Source organism: Xyrauchen texanus, chromosome 3 (assembly GCF_025860055.1).
Source record: "Xyrauchen texanus isolate HMW12.3.18 chromosome 3, RBS_HiC_50CHRs, whole genome shotgun sequence".
NCBI classification, from domain to species: Eukaryota; Metazoa; Chordata; class Actinopteri; order Cypriniformes; family Catostomidae; genus Xyrauchen; species Xyrauchen texanus.
In genome coordinates, this window is record NC_068278.1 from 33,389,284 (window position 1) to 33,417,115 (window position 27,832).

At 42.8% G+C, this 27,832-nt stretch overlaps 1 protein-coding gene across 7 annotated transcripts in view; it reads left to right on the forward strand.

The window, feature by feature from the left end:
• Positions 1-27,832, forward strand: part of arhgef28a (Rho guanine nucleotide exchange factor (GEF) 28a) — a 109,798-nt gene that overhangs the window by 64,327 nt on the left and 17,639 nt on the right. For 3 of the 7 annotated variants that reach the window (XM_052102174.1, XM_052102178.1, XM_052102214.1), the window contains 24 exons: positions 642-952; positions 1,336-1,525; positions 1,740-1,854; positions 10,294-10,380; positions 11,121-11,163; positions 11,687-11,788; positions 12,518-12,641; positions 13,278-13,413; positions 13,633-13,688; positions 14,304-14,364; positions 14,532-14,664; positions 15,131-15,240; positions 16,949-17,089; positions 17,224-17,474; positions 20,277-20,402; positions 20,663-20,780; positions 20,917-21,168; positions 21,380-21,456; positions 21,708-21,886; positions 22,459-22,550; positions 23,884-24,066; positions 24,344-24,570; positions 26,374-26,421; positions 27,127-27,642. In XM_052102174.1, coding sequence (XP_051958134.1) covers positions 642-952; positions 1,336-1,525; positions 1,740-1,854; positions 10,294-10,380; positions 11,121-11,163; positions 11,687-11,788; positions 12,518-12,641; positions 13,278-13,413; positions 13,633-13,688; positions 14,304-14,364; positions 14,532-14,664; positions 15,131-15,240; positions 16,949-17,089; positions 17,224-17,474; positions 20,277-20,402; positions 20,663-20,780; positions 20,917-21,168; positions 21,380-21,456; positions 21,708-21,886; positions 22,459-22,550; positions 23,884-24,066; positions 24,344-24,570; positions 26,374-26,421; positions 27,127-27,642 — 3,678 coding nt within the window. Of the gene's footprint in view, positions 1-641; positions 953-1,335; positions 1,526-1,739; positions 1,855-10,293; positions 10,381-11,120; positions 11,164-11,686; positions 11,789-12,517; positions 12,642-13,277; positions 13,414-13,632; positions 13,689-14,303; positions 14,365-14,531; positions 14,665-15,130; positions 15,241-16,948; positions 17,090-17,223; positions 17,475-20,276; positions 20,403-20,662; positions 20,781-20,916; positions 21,169-21,379; positions 21,457-21,707; positions 21,887-22,458; positions 22,551-23,883; positions 24,067-24,343; positions 24,571-26,373; positions 26,422-27,126; positions 27,643-27,832 lie in introns of those variants that run through there. The other 4 variants (XM_052102222.1, XM_052102199.1, XM_052102189.1 and 1 more) reach the window with 4 other exon arrangements.

The window sequence follows — 27,832 nt, forward strand, 5'->3', positions numbered from 1 at the left end:
CAGTGAAAGTCTTAGGGAAAGTCTTTATTTGGTCTGGGCACTTGTACATTGTAGCCAGGCTCCTCAGTCACAACTGTTCTACTGCCACGTTTTTGTCAAAACAAAACTCTGTGGTTTGACATTATTAAAGACGTGCTACAACAATTGTACCCAGCAGAATTTATGAAACACCAGGCTTTGCATTTAAGTTCTTAGTAACAAAAGAACCATGGCTTTAGCTAGTTTGATTATATTAAAGCACTTTATTACACAGCTCTTTAGAATTCATGGTTCTGATTGGTCAATCGTGGCATTTTGCAGTCAAATACTTTTATATGACTGCTAAACTGTATGCTACCAATATGTGCTAGCTTCATGTCTCTAGGAGCACTGTCTGTTTCTTCTCGCATAACGAAATAATTTCAACTAAAATCAATGCGTTTGTCAATTTATGTATTATTTGGTAAGTAGACATGTAAATAGTGGGATAATGTGCAATCAGACTGTCTTTATGGCTAAATAAATCCTTTTAGGAATATACAAGACTTGATCCTGATTACCCTGTCTGGGTTTATTTTGCTGTAATGACTGGCCATCATCCATTATTTACTGCCAGTTTGCTAGGACATGAACATTTATGTTTGTGTTCTCTTCTGATGTAGGAGGATGACCTCAATATGAAGTACTCTGTTTCTGGTGTCACAGAGGACAGTTCTGGAACAGATAGCGGGGTGTGGCAAATGTCAGATTCGGGTGTCTTGCCAACAGGGGCATTATATATTCCCACATCAATTAAAGATGAAGAAGATTGGAGGGGAAGGCATCATGCCTCTCATTCTTTCTCTCCACCACTTATGCCATTCCCTCCCACATCTGCAGCGGGTCTGGTGCTGGATAGACTCATGCGTGTCTCCCGACCTGTTGAATTGACCTATAACAGTTCAAGCTCACCTACAGAGTCATGTGACCTAAGGTAAGACTGATAAAGTTGATGTGTCTGTAATCCTGATGTGTTGTGTCTATTGAACATTCTGTGCAAGGCCTGTAAAAAAGGCAATTAAATAAAAAACCAACCCAGGCCTGATTTGCAGCATACAGATGCCCTAAAAAGTAAGACGTTCTCTGCTTCCTAGTAGTAATGTCTAAACCCAGACAGGGATCATATAAATAAAAGTCCATTTGAAAAAGTTTGCATGATTTGAAAATCAATTTTGCACAAAAACTTTGGTTGAAATATGTGGGTAATTGGTGGAGAATGCGTGCCACACAAAATGTTATATTTAGAATGTTTAAGTGGTGCTCATCTTACTCTCAGTGGTTGCTAAGAATTTTTAGAAGTCCAATCTTCTCTCTAAGCCCAAGTCTGGTGGCCTTGGAAATGGACAGTGAAGAGGATGATGATGACGTTATTTTAATGAAGAAACCCCTCCCCCAGCAACACCCTGAGGTCAAAAACAGCAGAGATGCTAAGTTTAACCCCGCACCTGACCTTACCTGCACCTGCTCTCACACTGCCTCCTCTGCCTGTAACCCCACCCCTGCAAAGGTACCACAGCCACTTTAACATAACCACAGAACCTGTAGTTGTACAGACATTTCACCTGTCTTTAACAATACACATCAATACAGTGAAACAGGATATACAGAGAAACGGATGACCTTCCATGAACAATGTTGTTTTTACCATCATTATTAAAGTTGTTAGCATTGTGAGGATACCAGAGTTCATAAGTGAAATTGTTTATTTTCTTTCTTTTCAGGAAGTTGAGCAGGGCATCCGCCTGCGTTCATATTCGTACACCTCACCTAAAATCAGCCTGCTGCCTCCACGATTCAGTAGGGACACCCACCCTTCACCCACCGACCTCAACCAGGGTCAGATCCTCTAAACTTTCCCCTTTCACCTCTCACCTTACCTGTGTAGAGTAGGACCTGAATGTCAAAAAGAACAGCCAAGTACTGTACTACCATGCAAAGCCAAAACACAGTTACTACGCCAATACTGAAAATTAGAGAAATGGCTTCAGAGTTTTATTATTGGGTAACGTATCGGTTACCTAACGTAACCTCGGTTCTCTCTAGATGAGGGAACGAGTATTGCGTAAGCTAGCTTACGCTACGGGAAAGATTCATCTTTTCTGAGATATTGAAGCCAAAAAATTATCCTTAATTTTTGTATCCATTGTCAACGCAGTGCGGCAGCTGCAGACCTTGAGCGGGCTAGCTAGCGAGCTCATAGGTTGCTCTGCGGCAACTGCTGCAGCCTATAGACGAGCTTGGGCGAACTCGCATCCAATGAGAGGCGTCCGCGCGCTCACTGCATCAAAGCCCGCCAAAAAGGGCGTGACTAGAGTGCATATAAGCGTAGTTCGTAGGCTGGAACCCTGGTTTTCATTGACTGAAGCGAAAAGTCGCTCGTGGCGCGAGCACGGCCGGCTACGCAATACTCGTTCCCTCATCTAGAGAGAACCGAGGTTACGTTAGGTAACCGATACGTTCTCTTACGAGAGGTTCTCTCGTATTGCGTAAGCTAGCTTACGCTACGGGAACCCATTGTCAACGCCGTGCGCGCCAAGCATCCACTGTATAAGCCCCAGGGAATTAAGGGGGACCCGGGGAGCCCTTATGAGTGGGGAAATAATATTTGGCCGGCAAGAATGCGGGTCATTGATTGTGTAATACATAAGCACATAGTAGGACGGGAACGACAGAGCGGCGGTGCCGGTCTGTGTGGAATGTGTCCCATCAGTGCAGCTCACCAGGGGAGCTGTAGCGTATTAAACCGCTAGTAGTTTTGCCTGCAGAGCGGGCACTTCCATATTGTAAAATCTGACAAAGGTGGAGGGGAAGTCCATCCCGCTGCCACACATATGTCGTGAATGGAAATTCCGCTGGACCATGCCCACGAGGATGCCATGCCTCTAGTGGAGTGAGCCCTAATGCCCAACGGGCATGGCAGGTCTTTTGACGCGTATGCAGCAGCAATAGCGTCCACTATCCATCTAGATAGTGTCTGTTTCGAGGCGGCGAGACCTTTGGTGCGCCCTCCGAACGAAACGAAAAGCTGCTCGGAGCGTCTGAAAGCAGCGGAGCGTGCAGTATACAATCTCAGTGCTCTGACCGGGCAAAGGAGATTGGCGTCGCATTCGCTATCCGGTGCTGGCAGCGCCGATAGGGAAATGACCTGTGCTCTGAAAGGAGTACCAATCACCTTGGGAACATAGCCGTGTCTAGGCTTTAAAATGACCTTGGAGTCACTTGGTCCAAACTCAAGACACGCAGCGCTGACAGACAGCGCGTGAAGGTCTCCCACACGTTTGACTGATGACAGGGCAGTCAGAAAAACGGTTTTGAGTGAAAGGTATTTCAAATCCACGGATTGAAGTGGTTCGAAAGGGGGGGCTTTCATAGTTTCGAGAACTATAGAAAGATCCCAGATAGGAACCGATGGGGGCGCGGGGGTTCATCCTTCTAGCTCCCCTGAGGAAGCGGATGACCAGCTCGTTTTTACCCCATGACTGGCCGTGCAGGGGTTCAGCGAACGCCGCAACGGCCGCCACATACACTTTGAGCGTGGATGGGGATCTGCCCTCATCCAGCAGCTCTTGTAGAAATACGAGCAGCGACGACACCCCACATGTCCGTGGGTCCAGGTCTCTGTCGGTGCACCATTTTGAGAACACAGACCATTTTGACGCATAGAGTCTTCTCGTGGAAGGGGCTCTAGCGTGTATGATGGTGTTTATTACTCCTTCTGGCAGAGCGACGGGTAGTCGTTGATCACCCACGCATGCAGCGCCCAGCGCTCTGGGTGGGGATGCCAGATTGTGCCGCGAGCTTGAGAGAGGAGATCTGCTCTCACTGGGATGGGCCACGGCGCTGTCAGTGACAGCTGCGTAAGCTCCGGGAACCATGTCTGATTCTCCCAACGCGGGGCTATGAGGAGCACCGAGTGACGCGTTTCCCTGATCCTCTGCATTACCTGTGGCAATAGCGAGACGGGAGGGAAGGCGTAAAGCGGGCGTCTGGGCCAGTCCTGGGCCAGCGCGTCCTCGCTTTCGAGAAAAATACTGGGCAGTGAGAGTTCTCTTTGGACGCAAAGAGGTCTATCTCTGCTCTGCCGAATAGGTGCCATAACGTCTGGACTGTTTGAGCGTGCAGGGACCATTCCCCTGGGGGAATATTGTCTCTGGACAGTCTGTCCGGGCCGTCGTTCAGGTGGCCTGGCACGTGCGTCGCCCTCAGCGAGCGCAGGTGGCACTGGGACCAACTCAGTATGCGTTTTGTCAGATGGAAGAGGTTCCTGGATCTGACACCGCCCTGACGGTTTAGGTAGGATACCACAGATCTGTTGTCCGAACGGACCAGGACGTGGTGACCCTGAATGACCGGGAGAAAGCGCACGAGCGCGTACTCGACCGCTATCATTTCCAGACAATTTATGTGAAGGAGCTTTTCCTGAACTGACCATAGGCCGAAAACCGGAGAGCCCTCGCAGACCGCGCCCCAACCCGTGTTGGACGCGTCTGTCGAGATGACTTTTCGGCGAGATACAGCTCCCATTGTCACTCCCCGCTGATACCATTCGGCCACTGTCCAGGGCTGCAGAGCTGATATGCAGGTCTGAGTCACCTTGATGGGCTGGCGGCCTGTGGCCCAAGCCCGGCGAGACGCGCGGGTGTTTAGCCAATGCTGAAGCGGGCGCATGTGCAGTAAACCCAGCTGAAGTACTGCTGCGGCTGAGGCCATGTAACCTAGCACTCTCTGGAATTTCTTCAGAGGCGTGAGGCTGTTCATCTGAAAAGATGCGGCTAGTCGCTGAACACGGCGTGCGCGCTGTGTAGATAAGCGAGCCGTCATTGCCACGGAGTCTAGTTCTATTCCCAGGAAGGAAATGGTCTGACTGGGCTGTAGTGAGCTCTTGGTCCAATTGACTGCAAGACCCAAACTGTTCAGATGGCTGAGGAGAACTGCTCTGTGAGACAGAAGCTCCATATGTGACTGAGCCATAATCAGCCAGTCGTCCAAATAGTTCAGAATTCGCAAACCCTGACTCCGCAGGGGTGCGAGCGCCGCATCCATGCACTTCGTGAAAGTACGGGTGCTAAGGACAGGCCGAACGGAAGGACGGTGTATTGATAAACCTGGCCGTCGAAGGCGAATCTCAAGAATGGCCTGTGACGGGATTTATCTGAATCTGAAAGTATGCATCTTTCAGATCGAGAGAAATAAACCAGTCCCCTGGCGCACATGCGCGAGGAGTTTCCTGATTGTAAGCATTTTGAACGGTCTTTTTGCAAGCACCTTGTTCAAAACCCTGAGATCTAATATGGGTCTGAGGCCGCCGTCTTTCTTGGGAACAAGAAAATAACGGCTGTAAAGCCCCGACTCGCTCAGAGAGGGTGGCACTTTTTCTATGGCCCTTTTGCACAGAAGGCTTGCTATTTCTGAACGAAGCATGCACGCTGCTTCCGTGTTCACAGTGGTTTCGAGCCGCGCTCTGAAGCGAGGGGCGGCGATCGAACTGTAGCAAATAGCCCTGTTGTATTGTGCTTAACACCCACTTGGATATCCCTGGAATAGCTTCCCACGCTTTGAAGCGTAACGCTAGAGGGTGAATGGCCAATTCGCTCTGATTGCCGCACACAGAGCGCTGAACAAAATGTGTGAGCGCGTTTAGTGTGTTCATGCATGATTGCTCGCAGACAGCATGAACAGGCTGTTTTGTGAGTGACTTCCCGATTGGAATGAATGGGGAAAGAGTCACATCTGTTACGTGATGCGCAAGCATAGTCATGGGCACGGGACTTACACACAGAGGAATGGTTGCTGGCCGTGTAACAGAGCGGGCAGAGAATGGGCACGCGCACGCATTTGCGGGCGCATTTATTGACTCTAGCGCTCGAGCGGTTCGTAACCGCTTTATGTGAGCGTGCTCTGGTGGGGACACGAGACATGCAGTGCTTGTGTGCAGAAGTGAACACTGGATTGTGGGCACATTTTCTACACATAGGGCTGGTCGTGTGACAGAGCGGGCAGAGAATGGGCGCGCGCACGCATTTGTGGGCGCCTTCATTGACTCTGACGCTCGAGCGGTTCGTAACCGCTTTATGAGAGCGTGCTCTGATAGGGGCACGGGATGTGTTATGCTTGTGTGTAGGGGCGAACACTGGGTTGTGGGCACTTTTTCTACACATAAGACATGTTTGCTCTTTACAAGATTTATTTGGGTCGCCGTGAAAACGGCGTTTGAGTGCAGGCAAGCGGGCAGTGTCACCGGCTTGTTGGCTGCTAAATTCACCACTGTAGTAGCCTGAGAGAAGGGGACTGACAGGGGGTAAAGCTTTGACAGTGGTCCGGCCGCGGCGGGACTGAGCCGTCGTTTGTTCAACACAGTTAGGAAGACTTCGGCTGCTCGGGTTTCAGCGTTACCTTAGATCGAGGCCCGCGGGGGAGGCGGTCTGCGGCGGCTGTCTGAGCGCGATCGAGGGCGGCCGCCCTGTCGACGCTGAGAAGTCTGAGATTGTTGAACTGGGCGCTGTGAAGAGGCTCGTGCAGGAGGCTGATCACGTGAGCGGCCTGCAGAGGAGCTAGCGCGACGCGGCAGGAAGAGGTTCATGGCTTGGGTGGCTTTCTGGACTTCTGAGAAGCGGTCAACAATGCCACTCACCGCGGAGCCGAAGAGACCGGTTGGAGAGAGCGGTGCGTTGAGGAACGTGGAGCGCTCTGCTTCTCCCATGTCGGCTAGTGTTAGCCATAAGTGTCTCTCGGTCACAGTCAGCGAGGCCATGCACTTCCCTAGAGCTTGGGCTGCAGCTTTGGTAGCGCGAAGGGCGAGGTCTGTCGCGCTTCGTAGATCAGTAACAGCCTCTGGGTGCCTGCCTTTCTCATCCCACTCCCGAAGAAGGTCTGCTTGTAGGATCTGTAAAACGGCCATTGAGTGCAGAGCAGATGCGGCTTGGCCGGCGGCGGAATAGGCGCGGCCAACATAGGCGGAAGTCGCTCTGCAGGCCTTAGACGGGAGCACAGGCTTGGAACGCCATCTCGCGGAGGGCGGACAAAGGTGTGCTGCTACCGAGTCCTCGACCGGGGGATGGAGGAGTAGCCTCTCTCAGTGGCGCCGTCCACCGACGCGAGAGAGGTGGAGACGTGTGAACGGGTCCTGGCTGAAAACGGAGCGTTCCACGACTTTGCAAGCTCCGTATGTAATTCCGGCAGGAAGGGAGCGGCCCGGGCCGCGGGTGTAGAGCGGCGATGGCTTTGAAGAAAGCAGCCGTCGAGTCTGTTGGGTGCCTGCTCAGGGGGCGGTGACCACTCGAGCCCGAGGCGGTCGACGGCCTGTGTGAGGAGGCGTGTTAACTCCCCTTCGACTCCGGCGCGGGTCCTGCTGGATTCCTGGGCTGAGGAGGAGGCTTGGGAGCCTGTCCACTCCTCGCTGTCCGAAGCCATGATGGAACAGCAGCCCTTATCCTCCGCTTCGTCATCCGAGATGGCAGCAGTGCGGCCGCTCGGCGGCAACTGCGCGTCCCGGGGGCGGGGAGGGTGAAAGCGATGCTCGAGGGAGAGGCTCCGGCGAGGCAGTCGCTTCAACCACAGTTTCCGGCAGCCTTTGTGAGCGGCGCTTCTTCCTGCGCGGCTGAGGGTAAGGCGGCGCGGCGGTTTCTGCTTTGACCGCTTCGAGTCGAGCCCGCAGGGTCGACATCGGTAGCTCCTCGCAGAAATCGCATCCGCCCTCAGTGAGGGCGAGCTCTGCGTGCCCCAGTCCCAGGCAGAGAGCGCAGATGATGTGGCGGTCTCCTGTGCTGAGAAGGGCGCGACATGAGGCACAAGTGGAGCGAGGCATCTTGAAAAAGACGCTCGTACTCTTTTGTGAATAGTTCTTGAGAACTAGCTTGCTTAATAAAAGGATACGTCGTCGGATGGCGTAGCTCGCAGGATGGCTGAAGGTGGCTGAGACGGCCGGCTTCTTCTAGCGCTGTCCACGCTTGCTAGATGCCCCTCAAACGGCGACGCGGCTTCCAGGTCAGCGATGCGGAGAGCTTCGCTGAAGAGATGAAAATCAGGGTTCCAGCCTACGAACTACGCTTATATGCACTCTAGTCACGCCCTTTTTGGCGGGCTTTGATGCAGTGAGCGCGCGGACGCCTCTCATTGGATGCGAGTTCGCCCAAGCTCGTCTATAGGCTGCAGCAGTTGCCGCAGAGCAACCTATGAGCTCGCTAGCTAGCCCGCTCAAGGTCTGCAGCTGCCGCACTGCGTTGACAATGGATACAAAAATTAAGGATAATTTTTTGGCTTCAATATCTCAGAAAAGATGAATCTTTCCCGTAGCGTAAGCTAGCTTACGCAATACGAGAGAACCTCTCGTAAGAGAACTAAATGATTCTGACCAGATTTCGTGTATATCTCAGTTTTGACTAAATGTGTAGTGACTGCGTTTTGGTCATCTTTAAACAACAGATTATGATATTAACACATAATCGTAGATGTAAACAAGTGAGGTTAATATAGTAAGTTATAACACCTCTTTTATTTACTGTCTAGTCTGTATTAAGCACCGATAAGATTTGGAGAGATTATAGGAAGGACTGATTTGTAACCAATTAAAATATCATGAATTTCTGTTTATTTATTACAGCAATATCTGAGCATTTATTTATATAATTTATTTTTATGGCACATGGTAATTAAGCTAATTCACCTTTATCATGTGATCTCTTTGGATATTTTGTGTTATGATTTTTTTAAGGGTGAATATTACTTACAAAAATTACTTACTATATATATATATATATATATATATATATATATATATACTCTTTTTGAGTGTCTAACTGTTTCTGCCTCTAAATGACATAATAATGTATCAGTAATGACACAAGTATGACACATATATGAAACATATATTTAGTTTTATTCACAAATGTTACCAAGACCAGTTTCAAAATAAGCTAACTTCAACTTAATATGCATCTCTTCTGGGGGAGAACAATTAAAGGAACAATATGCATTCACAAAAATAACTATTACAAAAAAAAGAATGAATTCTTGTTGCACTTTAATCTGTTTTGAATACTACTATTATGATGCTAGTGAAACTTTGTAATATGGCACTTTTCTTACGACTGTCTCCTTAAGATGATTTGCTTATGTTTTTCTCTGTTCTAAGTCGCTTTGGATTAAAGCATCTGCCAAATGAATAAATGTAAAACACATTTGCACTCACCTGGAGCTTACATAGAAACCATTGCTGACAGCAGTATAGGGTTATCAAGGCTATCAAGTTTTTATCATTCATGTTATTCTTCAGAAAAATAAGTGGTGAAAGTTGGCTTTTATAAAATGCGCTCTCCATCTTGTTCAGATATTTAACACACATAGTGGTCTGATAAGCTTCTGAGGTTCTCGTACTGCTTCACATTTACTTTCCACCATAAAATCAGATCCTTGTTTCCTGCTGTGCATGATTCCAACAAGAACCGAATACCAATAAAGTAGAAATAATTGAGAATCAACATATTACTAGTATTGCCATATTTGGCTTTGCTTGAAAGCACACAAAGACACAATTATGTCTCCTCTTATCCAACATTTGATAGTGCCCCTCAGTGGACTCAATTGTAACTGCAAAATTCAGTGAGAGATCCAAAAGGAAAGTACAGCATAATTCAGTGTTGCCCACAGGAGGCAAATGCACAAAGGAAAATAATTTTTTGGATATTCAAGTAGTGTTTTTAGTAGCCGACTATCTGGTGAAGAACAATTACTCAATTAGTTGATTTCTTGTGCACATCTCTAGTTCAACTATTTCCATCCAACACTACATTTAGTTGATTATTAAGGTTTATAAGAAATATCTGATATTTATTTTTGGTCGTTAAATAGTTTATGGAAACCAGCCTAGGTAAAAGCCATTACATGTGACCATGGGTTATTAAAAGCATGTTTGGTAGTCACTAACAAACCTTTAGTGAAGATGCACACACTACTAACAGATATCTGGAGAGAGGATGACCATGTATCAAAACCAAGTGAACTGCCCAACTGAGTCAGCATTTTTGTGCATCAATTTGGACATGTTTGGAAATTTGGTTTTGAGACACAACCCATGTATGCTGCTTGTTTATTCTTGGGATGAAACGACTTTATGAATAGGGTATAAAACCATCAGGATATTTGCTCATTCATATCTCATTTGATATTTTATTCAAAACTTTCCAACTAAATCCAGCACACACTCCCTTTTCTGTGCAAGTTTTTGTATGTAGAGTAGTGTTGGTCTGTAGTGAGTGTAATGTCCGCTGTGTCCTGTAGATGGTGCCCTCTCCAGTAGCAGTGGCAGCAGGTCTCTTCTACAGGCACTGTCTCTGTCTAAATCTCTGTCTCTGCTCAACCCTGTTAGTAAGTAAAGCCACTGCAGATTGCTCACTCGCTCGCTCGCCTGCTCACCAGTTACACGGCATGCTACTAACAGCAAAGCACATCACTGCTCCTAATACTGTGTTTATGCGAGAGAAAGTGTGTAATTGAAAAAGGGATAAGTGTGTTTGTTTGTATAATATAGTAACTTTGTGGTGTACTGTCTAAGTGTCTGTGTACTTGTGTACAGTATGTGTGAGCTCTGTGTTTGCTTGTGGCTGCTTGTTCCCATGGCTTTGCTCTGCTTACTGGTTGTGGAAGCCTAATTGTAGCACATCTGCCTTCATCCTCAAGGGGTTTCATCATCATATGATAAGATGTTGTTGGAAAGTAAAGGTGATGTCATCAATCGGTGACTGAACAAGAAGAATTGTTCCCTCAATGTAAAAATGTCTCTTTTTGATTCTTGAAAATCCACAAATAAGTGGCCTTAAAAGGGATAGTTCTCCCCAAAATTAAATTCTGTGATAATTTACTCACCATCATTTTGTTTCAAACCTGTATGACTTGTTATGAGACACATTATGCCTTTCATCTTTTGTGCTCCATGGAAAAAAGAAAGTCGTGCAGGTTTGAACAACATGAGGCTGTGTAAATGATGACAGCATTTACATTTTTGGATGAACTATACCTTAAACAGATGGGATTTAAATGATAAAATCCACAAAGACATATTAGTGTAAAATCTTTTTTTATCAACATCAGTATTCTCTCCTCCACAGAACACCGTGCCTGCATCATGACTGAACAGCCTCAAGAGAAAAGGTAATGCAGACCTCCAAAAAAAGGGGTCATGTCCTCTGATTCGTTCTTTAGTTATTAACCAGAGAATAAACTAATTTTGAACCGTGTCTCTGACGACGAGGTTACCAGGCGACAGAGTGCTTCCTGTTGATTTGAAGGACATGGTGCCTTTTTTAAGGTGTTAACCTTCTCATGTAAATGGCTGCCAGTGGGAGAACTTTTTTGATGGAGGAAAAACAAAAGCAAAACCTGAATGTGAATGTGAATGAACGAGTGTGTATGTTTGTGTGAAGGTTCAAATTCTGTGATCAGAGTACCTTGTCTGTTGTTATAGACTTTCTTTATCATCATACTGTATTAGCCATATCTGTCAACTTATTTTCAGATGGTATTTGAAAATCTCCCCCATTCTCTCACAGCACAATACCGCCATCTAGAGACTGTCTGTAGATAAATTAGAGCAGAAATGCAGAATGACTGGTGTGTTTGTGTGTGTGCACACGTGCCCTATAAGCTCTCAGAGTGCTGTACTGTACCTCTTTAGGGAGTTAAGGTTCCGTAGGCGTGCTCAGTCGGCTGATGATGAGACAAGTGAAGAGTTGGCCGACTCCCTGCAACACCTCACGCTCTCCGAATTCCTCAAAGAGTATGTCAATACAGCGCCCCCTAGCCCTTAAACAACAACCACACCCTTGGCATGACCCTTTTAATAACCTAACCTTTATGTAGTTCCTCCAATGGCATGAAGTCACGTCTAATGCTTTTTAACTTTTGTCAATTAACTCCAAATGGTGCTGTTGCTTCACTGTGTCGACACTACAATATGTTATAACTCTTAAACCCTGCTGTAAAGATCAGCATAGCTGGTCAATAGTTTATGCTGTGTTTTGGATGCTGGCCACCGAGCACCGAGGTTTAACCATGGTTTGATGGTGGACAGCTTGGCTATGCTGGTCCACCAATTAGACCACCACCAAACCAGAACTACCTAGCATAAATCAGCCTACACCAGCATGGAAAGTAATACTGGTCTTTTCAGCAGGAAAGCCTGTGTGTTTGTGCCCTAACTGTGTTTTTCGGTCCTCGTTTAAAAACTCACCTCCCACCAAGCAAAGATTTGTAATCAGGTATGTATGAAATGCAGAGAATGTACCCACTGCTCAGGTGGTATGCCCTAGTTATGGAACAGAGGGTGATGATGACTAATTATTAATTTTCCTGTAGCTAGGAAAAGACTGCATGAATTTCCCTAAATCAGTTACAATAATTAAACTACCCACCCTCTGTATCATGGTCTGCTGGTACAGTACAAGGCACGTGTTTGTGATTATGATGTGAACCATGTGATTAATTAAAGTGGGCTCGTGTGTTGCAGGATCGAGGAAGAGGAATGGGATAAATATATTATCCCTTCCAAGACGGAGTCTGAAAAATACAAAGTCAGTCGCACGTTCAGTTTCATCAAGAGCCGAATGTATAGCACTCGCAACAAGAACAAGGTAAACACAGCGAGTTTAACACTTAGCACGCATTCTGAACTGCCAGTATAAAGATTTAAAGATTTTTATGCCAGTGTAGATTCAGTTTAGCTATACAATCATACATAAAACAATACTCAGAGTTCCCACGGTCATGGAAAACGTAGACTTACCAGGGAATTAAAAAAATTGTGATTTCCAGACCTGAAAAACCCATGAAAATTATTAAAATCTTAAAAAAAAAAAGTATACATTGAAAACCTTATTCTCAGCTCTAAAATATTTAATTGGCCACAATTTTTTTTTTTATCTCTATAAATGATCTTAAAAATCCAGTTATCACAAAATAACTGGTAAAGTTAACAGTTCTGTACAAGTTCTTGCTCACGGTGTCCCTTTAATAGCCATCCAATGAAGAAGGAGAACAAAGAGAAGGGGGTAAAAACTGAAAATTAGGCACAAAAACAACCAGAGGTCTTCCTTTTAATCATTAAACCTGCTTTTGTCTGTAACTCTTTTACCAGCCCTAAACTCTCCAGTGGCCTTTTTTTTTTGCCACACAAGCATGTCAGACATAAGCTAACTTCACAAGCAGAAAACTTTCTGACAATGGGAACCTTGGTCAGTGATCAAATGTCTTTCCCTTGGTTCTGTAAGGGGAAAGGGAAGGAGAGAGAGACCAAAGACCGGCAAGTCAATGGACACCAGTTTTCAGCAGGATCTGTCCTGGGGTCAACATTTTGTGAGATCTGCAGTAAGCCAGCCACTGGGAAGGAGGTCCTCCACTGCACATGTGAGTTCATTTTAATTAAGAACAAAAATTCTAAATAATGAAATTATCTGTTTTCATTGTAGAAAATACTTGTGATTTGTGATGAGTCTATGTTTTGACTTGAAAACGTTTTTGGGAATCTGCCTGTTGATTCAGTTATTTTGTATGTGTTTTATATCCATATTGTTTATTTTTGTTTTTTATTTGTTGACTTAATGTTTTTCCTTATTGTCATCCTAGACTGTGCTGTGAGTGTCCATAAGGGCTGTAAAGACTCAACTACGCCATGCCTGAAGGTGGACTGCGCTTGTGTTTGCACAATTTCTTTTTTTCCTCTCTCTTGAACTAAATCTAAGTCTGACCAATTTGACCTATTTAATAGTTAAACTCACAGGCACTTTGCCCATGTTTGGTCACATTCTGGTGACATTCTAGCATTCATCATGACAGTCTAGCTCCTCTTTTGAAAAAAATTAAATAAAACTAAAGCAATAAGCTAGCTGCACTACAATCAAAAAGCATATTGAAGCTAATATCAAAAAGCAAATAGTAGCTATTTAAGTGGGTACTATATTTTTTAATATATAACTATAATTATATAGATTTTTTTTATTTAATCAAAGCTGTACTTTTCTAGCTCCAAAACAACGAGGGTTTTTTAAAAGAATAAGCTCAAGTGGGTAATTTGAATTATGGGGGACAGCATTACTTTGTAAGTCTGTGTGCAAAATACAATATTTTGAAAAAAGCTGACCTACAGTACTGTCACACCAATGAAACATTTTGTTTTATTAATTTATTAACATCTCTACTTTAAGTTGTTACTCCCCAACACTGGTAGGCAATTAGCATTAAGTAATGTTCATCTTAAAACATTATATTAATAATAATAATAATAATCCCTTTTACAGAAACCACATGACAAATATTCTGTGACATCAGTGAAGAGTAGGACAGCCTCACTCCCTCAAAGTAAGTTTGAGCCACTTTATCACACACGTGAAAGAAAATCCACAAAGAAAAACGATACCAGACTTGCAAGCATCTCATTTACATGAGTCGTTACCTTCTATTAGTTATGCAGGCACTTATATTTCAGTTTTGGTCTCACTTTTTTTCTGCCTCCACTTCACATGTAGATTTTATAGTGCGTGAAAGTTCCTCCTCATCCTCTCAGATGGCCAACTCTGCCTCTCTTCCCGTTATGACATCACGAGTCTCTACTCCTCTGCCTTGCCCTCTGTCCAGAAGTGTGCCTGCAGTCACTGAAAGGTCTGACACTCTTTCTGGGCAATAATATTTAACACATTCAATATAAATGGACCAAATACTGTGATGTGCTGTAAGACTTCATCATTTTAAATATACCACAAAAAGTTATGAATTAATAATTGGATAAATTTTAACTGCTAACATTGACGTTCTTTGCCTGTGCATTTAAACTTCCAAAAATTACTGCTATCTTTTGTGAATTTCAGAAATCTAAACACAAGCTCTAAAGGACAGAAAAGTTGACCTGCTCTCTTTTTATCTTTTCGTTTCCCCTATAAATGACATACAGTATAACTGCTACCTTTTTGAAAAAAAAAACTCTTGTTTTCACCTTTTACATTTTTCAGTGTTTGGTTTCACCAACCCAAGGAAGCAGGAGCTTTTTAGAGTTGCATTTGTTGCAATGAGTGAAAGAGTGCAAGTTTTCCTATTGTTTTAACAAACATTTATCATATTTTACCATAAGGCTTAGTGAGAGCCCGGAAGCAGATAATGATTGGAGGAACCACATACAATCAGAGGAGCTCCTCCAAACCATGGAATCGTCAACATCCACTGACTCCTCACTCATTGAAGGTAACAGCTGCCCGTTGGAGGAAATAAGAGCTGAAACAGTTTGTGTTCCTACCCCAGACTCAGCATACTGAATTGGCGCATGGTACTCTTATAAAGCCCCTTTGATTTTGTTGAGTTTTTTGGTCTATCATTGAGCTCATATTCAAATGTTCTAAAGATGTCAGAGCTTTATAGGTATAGTTTCTACAATTTTACATTCACTTAAACAGTTAAAAATATATGCAGGTAAATTGGTAGCAAACCTCGAGAGCTTGTAGATTTGAATTTGAGAACTTGTACAATAAATATTTGTATTTGTGAATTAAAAACACACAGCAACGATGTGATGATAAACAATGATGCAAAATACAAATCTAATGTTGAGTGTTGCAATCTGCACTCACAGATAATAATCAAAAACCTGTTTTGAATTAAAAGTTGTAGACAAATAGTTACAAATGTGTAAAATGACATTGACATAAGTTCAACAACAGACACAAACTTGATTACATATTTACTTTTGTTTTTTAATTCACTTTTGCAGTACAACCACAAATCGGAAGTTACTACCTCTCAAATCTGGCACTGCAACTTCAAATCTTCCCGCCTTGATTTTTGTAACTACTTTTGTGATAAACCTGTAGGAAAATTCACTTGTGCACTTGTAAATCAAGATGAGACAGGGAAGGCTACCAGTGTTGGGCGGGGGTGGGGCCAACAAAGTTGTAACCAATAACAAGAGCTGGAACAACTGATGCCGGACCAATCAAAACTGATCATAGCATATCTTATTCTTAAAGCGTCAAGGTGTACTTTCTTACTGCTTGATTTTAAGGATTGATCAGCATGGAAAGGCTGATAAAACAGTTTAAACAGACTTTTAACTAGAACTAAGAAATGAATTACTGTCATATAGAAGACATTTAAAAATGACCTTTTGAGGGCCCGGGTAGCTCAGGGATTAATGACGCTGACTACCACTCCTGGAATCGTGAGTTTGAATCCAGGGCATGCTGAGTGACTCTAGCCAGGTCTCTTAAGCAACCAAATTGGCCCGGTTGCTAGGTAGGGTCCTCGCTCTCGGTGGGGCACATGGTGAGTTGTGCGTGGATGCCATGGAGAATAGCATGAAGCCTGCACACTCTCTATGTCTCTGCAGTAATGCGCTAAACAAGTCACATGATAAGATGCACAGATTGACTGTCTCAGACGTGGAGGCAACTGAGATTCGTCCTCCACCACCTGGATTGAGATGAGTCACTATGCCACCATGAGGACTTAGAGATTGGGAATTGGGCATTCCAAATTGGGGAGAAAAGGGGAGGGGGAAAAAAAACTGAAATAAATTACCTTTATTTTAGATTTGAGAGGTTATAATTGCCAATTTGTGGTTGTACTACAAAAGTGAATAGAGTACAAAAGTAAATATGTAATATGCTGTATTCATGTTAATGTAATTTTATACATTTGTGATTATTTGTCTTCAATTCACAGGTTTTTGATTATTGTCTGTGAGTGCAGATTACATTCAACTTCAGATTTTTATCTTATAAGTATTCACATCATTGCTGTGAAATGTAAATTTCAACTTACGAATACAAATATTTATTGTACAAGTTCTCAAATTAAAATCTAGAAGCTCCCGAGTTTTGCAACTGATTTTATCTTCATAAAATGAGGGGAGTGGACATTAAGAACATATTTTCCTGTGTGCCCTATTTCACAATAGACTCCATAGATGCCCCTCTGCAGAATGAATTGGTGATGAATGCCATAGATTTGGAGGCAGAGTCATGGAGCTTGGCAGTGGAGCCCCAGTTCTGCAAGATGCAAGAAAAACACATAATCAAAAGACAGGATGTCATTTACGGTCAGCAGTTTTAATTATACTCCATTTTTATATTTTGTATATTTTTGCCTAAAGAATAATGAAGAAATGTTGTGCCAGAACTCTTTCCCTACTTATAGCTGGTCTTTAAGTGTTTTTGTGCTTTTGTTCTTCAGAGTTCATGCAAACAGAGCTTCATCATGTGCAAACACTCATGATAATGGCGGAAGTCTTCAGGCGGGGCATGCGGGAGGAAGTCGGGCTGGATCTGGAAACTATTGGTCGAATTTTCCCTTGTTTAGATGAACTACTCTTCCTCCACCGAGACTTCCTGTCAGTGATGATGGAGCGCCGGCAAAGCTGCATCCAGATCAACAGCAACAAGAACTACCTCATCCACCGTGTGGGTGACATTTTCATGCAACAGGTATGTAAAAAGTTCAGTCATGAAACTCTACACTGCACAAGCTGATAGGTTCTTTGAACTTGTTATCTTTTAGCCAAGAGACTCACTCACATGTGATGTGTTAAGCCACTTGGCTCGCATGGTGTAAGCTGATAGGTCCTTTGACATGGAATCGGTTAGCCAATCAACTTGCATACTTTTTCTTTAGCCCTATTCGAATGGGATTAGTTTTACATGAAGACGCGTGGTAATGTAATAATTACCAGAGTTTCTCTGTGATTTTATCCCTTTTGAATCAGTCATGTTTTTATGGACTTCGTGTCTCGTGCCAGTTCCTTCTTTAAAACACTTTATAAAGTTAACCCCTGGTTATACGATTCCTATGCAAATTGACATGCCTGTAAAAAGCCAGTAAATCTGCACTTTCCAGCCCGTAAGCCCTTTAATTATCACTGTTTCTCAAGTTATCCAAGTGTCTGTGTTGTGAAGGTAAGTGAGGACCCAAGAGCAATGTAACAGAAATGTTGTTCTTTAACTCTTTCCCCGCCAAACACGGAATGTTCCGTGTTTTATGAAAAAACGCTTCCCCGCCAAACACGGAATTTTCTGGGTTTCCGTGTTTTAGGTGTTATACAGTAAGGAAGACCCCTCCGCATGTTTTGAAAGAGTACGCAACTCTTTGATCAAAGAAACAGACTGCGATCGTCTCAAACATGAAGAAGTGGAGTATTGAGAAGCTCAAAATATCAGACATAAACATGCCTTTTTATCAGGTTTTTGTCTGAAATGTTTTTTGACAAAACCGACCTCTGTTCAAGTCGCAATAAAAAAAGAACAAATGAAGATAAAATAAAATCTTTTTTTTTGCCTAAAAGCAGAGGCTCAGATCTTTATTGTGATATATAGCGGCTTCATATATTCATGGAAGAAAATATTCTGCGGGCCATTAAAGTTTAGCGAAAATCGTCAAAAACCCTGGCGGTGGCTGGCAACTTTTTTTTTAAAACGTTGGCGGGGAAAGAGTTAATGAAAGTTCTTAGCAATACAAAATGAACACAAAATCTTCTCCTAGAGAGGCAAAGGTTTAAACACAAACAACCCGCAGAGTGGGTGATGAATGAAAGAAGCTTCTTCCGAGCTCTTAGCGAGTGTCCCTTAGGCAGCAGCCGGGGGTTGCAGTGTTGCGCCGTCAGGCTGTAGACTCCCCTGGGGTAGACAGGGATCGAGGCGAGACCGTGGGGACCAGACTTCTGGCAGCGCGGGGCGAACTGAACAGAACACAAATATCCAGGTAGTTAACGGGGAACAGAGCGTAGAGAGGCGGATGCCAATAGGACAGGACTGGACAGCGACAAGTAGACAACAGTTTGTTTCAACGTGTGAAACTCAAGTGAGACTCAGACAATGAAAGCAGAGAAAGCAGGGAAAGAAGTAGAGATCTAATCAGCGGGAAAACGGGAACAGGTGGGAAGGGAATTGATGGAGAATTAAGGGGAGATGAGAAACAGCTGGAGAACGAGAGGAAGGGGGAGAAGTAACCAGAGAGGGCCAGCAGATGGCGAAACAGTAGAAGGAAAGAACAAGAACAAAACATATAATGACTGGACAGGACGAGACATGACAGTCTGAAGTGGATATTGGCCAATGAGAATACACCAGAAAATGTAAGGCGCACTCTTAAATTTAGATAACACCGGCTGTTGCGTATGGAGCGATGCATGTTTTTCTCAAGCATTTTATTCTGTCAAGTGTTTATTTACCCATGTAGAAGAGAAAGAAACAAGCATGTTTTCTTTTGGTTAAGTAAATGAGAAAAGTACCCAAGCATGTAATTTTGTGATTTTAGCAGAGTAAAGGGGAGAAATTGTGTTGAGGTTTAGTGTGTTGTTCGGACACTGCAGCCCCACATTTCAGAACATGTTCCGGAGGGTGAAAAACATGTACATAATGTGAACAGTTTGGCCATATTTTTAATTCAGGAGTGTAATATAGTGTTACAAGTTTGCTCATGTCACCCATTCTGTTGTATTTTGCCAGCTGTTCCAATCTATTTCTTCTAATAATCCTGGATACACTATATGATTAATGTGCTGCATAATTTAATATTCCTTGCATTATTAATCAGCACAGCTAAATATTTTCTGATAGGTCAGTTATGTGGTGGCAGTGTGCAAATGCTGTAGACGCACCCATGTCTGCGATTTTTACAGACATCACTTATCCCGTATGATTCAACTGTAAATTTTACTGACATCCGCAGTAATAATTACTTTACGAATAAATGCCTGGAAATCGAATATCTTCTGAATTAAGTATTATGTCCGGAAAACTAATCCTGTCTGAATATGGCTTTTGTCTAACATTTGAATTGCTCAGTTTTGCTGATAAGCCAGTTTCAGTGCAGCACGCTGCAAGAGTTTTCTTTTCTTTCTGAAACCCTCCTCCTCACCAGCTCCACTTGATACATGTGAGGATTGTTTGTTTGTCTAATTGCAATAGCAGCATGTCCACATGGTGACAACTGTATGTCTGTGTATGTTTTAGCAGTATCAAATCTTCATACTTGCTCTGCAGCAGAAGCAGCAGTAGTAGTGTAGGAGATCTAGACCACCATGACTGAATCCTATCAATATGTCAATTGATGTGCTAAATAATTCCTCTGAAATGGTTATGACTGATCTGTTGTTGTCTAAAGTTTTTCTGATCTGAGAGAGTCCAGAATGCAAATTCGAAGTACCTGGTCAATTTAATCAGTTATACTTTGTAAGAAATTTCAACAGTATAACAAAATAAACATGGTGAGTGATTGTGTGTCCACCATAGTTCTCCCAGGAGAATGCAGAAAAGATGAAGCAGGTGTATGGTGAGTTTTGCAGTCACCACACAGAAGCGGTCAGCATCTTCAAAGAACTTCAGCAACAGAACAAAAGATTTCAGCTCTTCATCAAAGTGAGAATCAAATCACACAGTGACTACCCTGCTGAAAAATAAAAACAATAAACAGTAAGACTTTTGTGAATTTGATGTTCTAGCAAAGACTAGCAAAGCCATGGATTTAACCAGCAATACAAAACACAACATATGCTGCTTAACCTTAATGCAGGTCTTTTCAACAGGGTAGATGTCAGTTGTATACTGATGCATTTCCTCAAAGTTTTTGCAACTCTGGATTTCAGTAGTTAACCAATTTGTATTTTTTGGTTCCATAGCAACAGAGTAGCAACTCATTGGTAAAGAGGCGAGAGATCCCAGGATGCATTTTGTTAGTGACGCAACGCATCACAAAGTACCCTGTGCTCCTGGAAAGAATACTGCAGTACACAGAGGGTACTCACCCCCCACACACACACACCGAAAACAACATAATCCAACAAATATAAAAGGCACATACTATATACATACACTAACTCAAGCAAGTCAATCTCTCTCTCTCTCGCTTTCTCTCTCTCTATCTCTCTATCAGAGGGCACAGAGGAGCATTCAGACCTGTCTCGTGCACTAGTTCTGATCCGAGAGCTGGTCTCTGCTGTGGACCAGAGTGTTAGTCAGTACGAGCAGAACCAGAGGCTGAGCGAGGTCCTGGGACGTATGGAGAACAAGTGCTCAACCAAGCTGAAGAGTGGATACACATTCCGCAAGCAGGACATCACCAGTGGCAGATTTCTGCTGCACCAGGGCCCACTGCTCTGGAAGACGGCCACTGGCAGACTCAAAGGTGAGTATATGAGCACATTGACACTGCATGTTTCTATTTCAACATCTGAAGGGTGCAATAGAGCACAACAGAAACATTCACAAAGGATTACACAATTTGTCAACATTAAAGACAGTCATTTGTACTTAATCCTTATCTGGCCCTTCTTAAGATAGGGATATTTGCTATATGAGCTACTCAAGGATCTGATGACAATATTTATTATCCACAGATATGATGGCACTTTTGCTGTCAGATTCATTGGTATTTCTTCAGGAAAAAGATCAGAAGTACATCTTTGCTGCTGTGGTTAGTGTCTAATTATTACGTTTCCAACTTCATAAACAAATGTATTTCTTTGAGGGGAACAAATTTGATTTAGGCTTTTTAAGTGTATTATTTTATTTTAATTTCATACTAATTGTAGGACAAATTTTTGTTGTTTGTGTGTGTGTGTGTGTGTGTGTGTGTGTGTGATAAATTATATTTTTGCCTAAAGAATATTTTAATTTATCATGTATTCTGAAACTGACCATCACTTACCCCAAATACTTTGTCAGGACCAGAAGCCACCAGTGATCTCTTTGCAGAAGTTGATTGTGCGAGAGGTAGCCAACGAGGAGAGAGGTATGTTTCTGATCAGCGCCTCTTCAGCTGGGCCTGAGATGTATGAGGTGCACACTGCTTCTAAAGATGAACGCAACACCTGGATGAGACTCATCAGGGAGGCTGTGGAAAGGTGTGTTGGTCTGGGTGTATGTGTGCTGAGTAGAATGATTGTGCTTAAAATTATTTGCTTAAATAAGATATTTTGACTAAAAATGTTTGTCTTGTTTTCCAGTAATAATATATAAACTCCCTTTTAACCTAATAAATGTACTTAAGAAGCAAAATGAGTTTTGTTTTCAGAGAAATCTTACCAAATTTAGTTAAGTCTATTCTTGAAACAAGAAAAAACTATTTGCAAATGGGGTGAGAAAAACAAACTTGTTTTCCTTTTTGAATAAAAAAAAAATATATTTTTTGCAATGTCCCTGTAGCAACGCTTTTATCGACCAAACACTGTCCCCTGAATTTAGGGGTAAGGTTGGGGTTAGGGCTATGGTTAGTTCATAGGAATGTTGTTCTACAGAACAACTGAAGATCCATAGTATGTAAACCACATTGTAAGGATGCTTTTGTTTAAAAATATTGATTTTATTTCTCTACACTGACAGCTGAGTTATTAAAACTGGAAACTTTCTGTTCTGAATGCAACATTTGTTTTATTGTGTGATTGAGCTAACTCTGGCTTGTGTTTGTTTTGTTAAGTTGCCCTGAAGAAGAAGATGAAACTACGAGTGAGTCAGAAGAAGAAAGGAGAGTGGCTGAAGCAAAGGTCCAAAAGATCCACAGGCTACAAGGTGATACAACCAACCAGCCGTGCTGAAAAAAACGTACAAAACTGTTCAGATCAGAACATATCTCGAGGTGACAGTAGTCTAGTAGGCACTAAGAAATCCACCAAACCAAAGGGTCTTTAGGAGAGTTGCCAAAAAAATAAATCAATTCCATACTGGTTTATGCTACTTAGTGCTAATTTGGCGCAGGTCTAGAAAGTGGACCAGTATGGCCATGCTGTTCACCAGCAAAACATAGCTAGTAAAGTTGGTTGACCAAGGAAGTTTTGTTGGTTAAGCGTGTTAAGAAGCTTGGTGAGAGGGGGCCTGGGTAGCTCAGTGAGTAAAGACGCTGACTACCACCCTTGTAGTTCGTGAGTTCTAATCCCAGGGCATGCTGAGTGACTCCAGCTAGGTCTCCTAAGCAACCAAATTGGCCTGGTTGTTAGGGAGGGTAGAGTCACATGGGTCAGACGTGGCCTCAGAACTAACATTAATCCTCGGCCACCCGGAATGAGGTGAGTCACTACGCCACCACGAGGACTTCGAGTGCATTGGGAATTGGGCATTCCAAATTGGGTAGAAAAAAAAATAGCATGGTGAGAAAAACCAACGTCCCATGCTGAAGACTGCTGTTTCCTTGACGTCTGCAGTGAGATGTCGCATTCTGATGAAATGGAAGTCAGAATCTATCCTATTTTTCAACTGTGTCCTACAGCGAGATTTTAAAGGAATAGTTCACCCAAATATTGAAAACCCTCATGCCATCCCAGATGTGTATTACTTTCTTTCTTCTGCTGAACACAAAGACAAAGATTTTTAGAAGAATATCTCAGCTCTGTAGGTGCAAACAATGCAAGTGAATGGTGACCAGACATTTCAAGCTCCGAAAATCACATAAAGGCAGCATAAAACTAATCCATATGACTCCAGTGGTTAAATCCAGGTCTTCAGAAGCTATATAATAGGTGTGGGTGAGAAATAGATCAATATTTAAGTATTTTTTAAATCTCATTCTGAAAGTGAAAGTGGAGATTCATGGTATAAAAGGATTGGAATATTGGTCGGTTTCTCACCTAAAGTGATTGCATCGCTTCAGAAGACATGTGTCGAATGGAATACTTTCATGCTGGCTTTGTTATTTTTGGAGCTACAAAGGTGTGGTCACCATTTACTTGCATTGTATGGAGATATTCTTCTAAAAATGTTGGTTTGTGTTCAGCAGAAGAAAGTAAGTCATACACATCCGGGATGTTATGAAGGTAAGTAATGATGAGAGAATTTTCATTTTTGGGTGAACTCTCCCTTTAAATGTGTCTTCTCTTCTAACATGACAACCAACCACCTTCTTTCGCAGAGTCTCTGTGCGGCCATGATCATCTGATCTGTGCCAATCTGGAGGAGAAACTTCATATCTATGCCGAGTTGTCAGTCATGACAGGACAACGTGAGGCAGGACCAGAGCCCAGGCTGCTGGTACGGCCCAGCACTGAAGACATTCCCCAGGCTGCTGTGCTGCTCAGTGCTGCTCTTAAAGAGAGTGAGAATCAGCTGAGATATGAAACTTATACTGAATAAGCAAATATACACACCTGCACACAAATGTACTATACATGCACACCAATATATGCACATCCTAAACTTTATATGCACAATATGAGCTTTATTCATGAGGTATTAATGGCTTAAATTTGACCTTTTATCAACTTTTGAATATCACTGCTGTTCTTTTTTTTCAGTTAAATCATGTTGTTGCACAATAATGTACACAATTGTATGTGTAGTAATTTTTGCAATTGTTAATGCCTCTCTCTCAGCCGAATCTCTGAAAGCAGCTCTCTCATTTCACTGCACATCCCCTGTTGTTCAAGAGGAGACCCAGGTTGAACCCTGCACTCCCCCATCCCCTCTACCTTCTGAGGGCCAGAGCCCACCGGCTGACACCACCCAGAGAGAGGAGGAGCAGGGGAGAGGAGAGGAAGGCTTGGAAACACAGGCCCTCAATCACAGCACAGACACTGGTAATGACAACATACACCTGAAGGTAAATGTGTCTTGAATCCTGAGTTTAAATGGACATGCACCATTTACATCTTAGCTTAACATAATATAATACCTCAGGGGATTTTGGTAAAATAATTGCACAACATGATTATTAATAGAAATATACTAATATGGGTTAAGACATATTTCATGCTTTTTTTGTATTAGTGATTTAAATTGGAGCCTTACCCAATAGTCTTGTGTTCAGCACTAGAGCTATAGTCTCCACTCCCTGCATGAATAATTCACATTCTTCTACCACTAGCACATCTCATTCTTTATGTTGCTAAGTAGTAATGAGCTTGAAATAAGAGGAGTCCACTTCACTGCCTCAAGGGTCCCATTTCATTAAAAATAAAAGCCAAGAACTAGGCCCTCATTTCCTTGGATCTCTTTTCTGCTGTCGTTGGCGTCTTGCGGTGCACTGTATGATTTGTCATGCTGATAAGGGTTTTATGTGCTGCTGACATGGGCACAAGTTCATGGAAGGGTATTGTCAATATTTAAAAAGGAACGATCCCTTATTTCCCACCCCCCACATTTTATTGCTTAAAACCTAATAGCTACATACTTTTCAAAATAATTTTGGACATTTAATTTTGGTTTTAAGCTTATTACCATTTATATTCAGTTACATCTTTTGTTCAGTTCAGTTTCATCAGATAAATTATGGGAAATTGACCTGTTGCACATAACCAGTTCCTTAGAACAACAACAAACTAAATATAGTTTTGTGTCCACCTGGTGGTGCTATATACTTGATATTGAAATAGAGGGGACATAAATCTTGCCTTAAGAGGGCAGACTTGCTTTGTACTGATTTTGACACAAAATAATGCACATATCACAACTGTCTTCCCATTGGATCTTCAACATTACAGACCAACATTCCGATGTTAAACTGTACCAGTAATATTTATATTAAATGAATTGTTCACCCCAAAAATGTAAATTCTTTCTTATACTCACCCTCATGCCATCCCAGATGTGTGTGACTTACTTTCTTCTGCAGTACATAAATAAATATCTTTTAAAGAATATCTCAGCTCTGTTGGTCCATACAATGCAAGTGAATGGTGACCAGAACTTTGAAGCTCCAAAAATCACATAAAGGCCACATAAAATATATCTTTGTTTGTGTTTAGCAGAAGAAAAAAAGTCATACACATCTGGGATGGCATGAGGGTGAGTAAATGATGAGAGAATTTTCATTTTTGGGTGAAATAATCCCTTTAATGAGCTGTGGTATCTGCCCAACTTCAGATAATTTGAATGCAGGAGCATTGCAACTGTTATAGCTGGCATAATGGCTGCCAAACATGTGCACACACCCACAATCACACACATTATTTTTACATCCCTGGGAGAATCGTTTACCTTACTCATTTATAAAACCCGCTTGACTGGGGTTAATTTATGTCACCGTCATCTTTTTCCTGTGCTGTCTGTTGATTTTGTAGATTAAAAACACATGGTGTTTCAGTCAATAGATGCAAAACGTTTTGAATTATCCTTTGGAGTCTGCTGCAGTAAATGCACTTTTACAGTAAAGGAAGTGCTACAGGAAGCAAATGTCTGGCAAAAACATAAATCATATATATATATATAGATAGATTGCGTTGTTCCTTGCTATAGATAAGGAACATACTGCTCTGCTGCATACAGCTTTACCATCATCTTCCCAGAAGGAATAGCTCCAAGTTGGTGCCATATTTAATTTTTCATGAACAAAAGCAAGGCTTTGAAGATTTTGTTTAGTTTTTGTTACTCATTGTTTGTTTGTTTGTTTGTTGACCCAATGCAGGTTAGTCAGAGTGTGCAGAGCTTAACTCAGCTGTTGTACAGTCTACAGGTGAGCTCACCCATCACACAATCGCATACCAACTGAAAGAATAATTATAGTGGACAGGCCCCTGTCTCTTTACGTCAGACACACATATAAACACATGAGGTGACTCACTTATAAACACGCGATGTGACTGTCCAAACCTTAAATTTCACATTGCCTTTAGCATGTCCTAGCATCTATGTGGTCTTATATCTTGTGTAACGTACTGTGGTTTTGATATATAATATAAGGTATTGTAATGCAAGTATTGTGGGGCGTAGACATGCAGTAAATGTAACCCTCAAAAGACTTTTATGCAGAGTTCTGCCTTCCTGTAGAAACACTTTTAAAATGTTGTGCTATTTACAAGTGACTTTACAGAACATTGTTAGAAGGATTTATTTGATTTGATTTTGTTTGTTTTGTTTTTAGAGACGACAAACATTATTTCACTAAAGATAATCTGAGATAAGAATTAAAAACCACAAATCTCTTTTGTAATTTGTGTATAGAGCTTGTGTATGTTTTGGCATGCATTTGTGGCAAAAAGAATGCCATCTATTGATGATACAGGGCAGATGAATTGTGAGTCACCTAGTAACGGTTAAGCCAGGAATGTTAACCATACAGCAGAGTGTTAGCTAATTCCAGAGAATAAAAGCCATTGTTTGCTGAGATGAAAGATATCTCACCTTTGATCTGACTTGCTATTTTCCTTACTTTGAATAGGCTGCAGTAACCATACAAGACAGTTGCTATGAGGTCCAGAGGCTCCTCCTTCTTCTGTTATCAAGCCCCTCCCCTCACCCACACTCCCGCCCACTACCCATGGTTCGCAGCAACCAAGCCCTACAGGAGCAGGAGCGCCAGCGAGAGGTGGAGCGACGTCGGGAGGACCTGGCGGATGTGGCCCGTCTGCGGGGTGCCCTGGCACGGGAAAGGCAGCAGTGGGAGCGGGAAAGCCAGGTGCGGGAACTTCAGCATTGGAAGATGGAGACTTCTCTGGAGGAGAGGGAATTGTTGTGCCACCTAGAGGAACAGAGGTTGCAGAGCGAGCGACAGGAGCTCCAAGACCAGCTGCAGGAGTACCAGCAAAGTCTGGAGAGGCTGAGAGAAGGGCAGATGAATGTGGAGAAGGAGAAGGAGAGACTGGACACTCAGCGCAGGATGCTTGAGAGTTTCAAGGACAGATGCCAGCAGAATCTGCCCGCCATGGTCATACCACTGGATGAACAGCAAACACAGGTGAAGAAAGTCTGTGTGGGTGGGAATGTGGGCTACTCAGTTGTGGTCCTCAAAGGAATTTTCCAAAGAGGCTTTTATAAAGATTATTTTATTCATATTAATTGCCTATTTAGCTTCACTACAACCTGATTTTCATGTTAGCCCCCGTACAAATCTGCAGGTAATTTAGATGTTTGCCACTTTGGTTAAA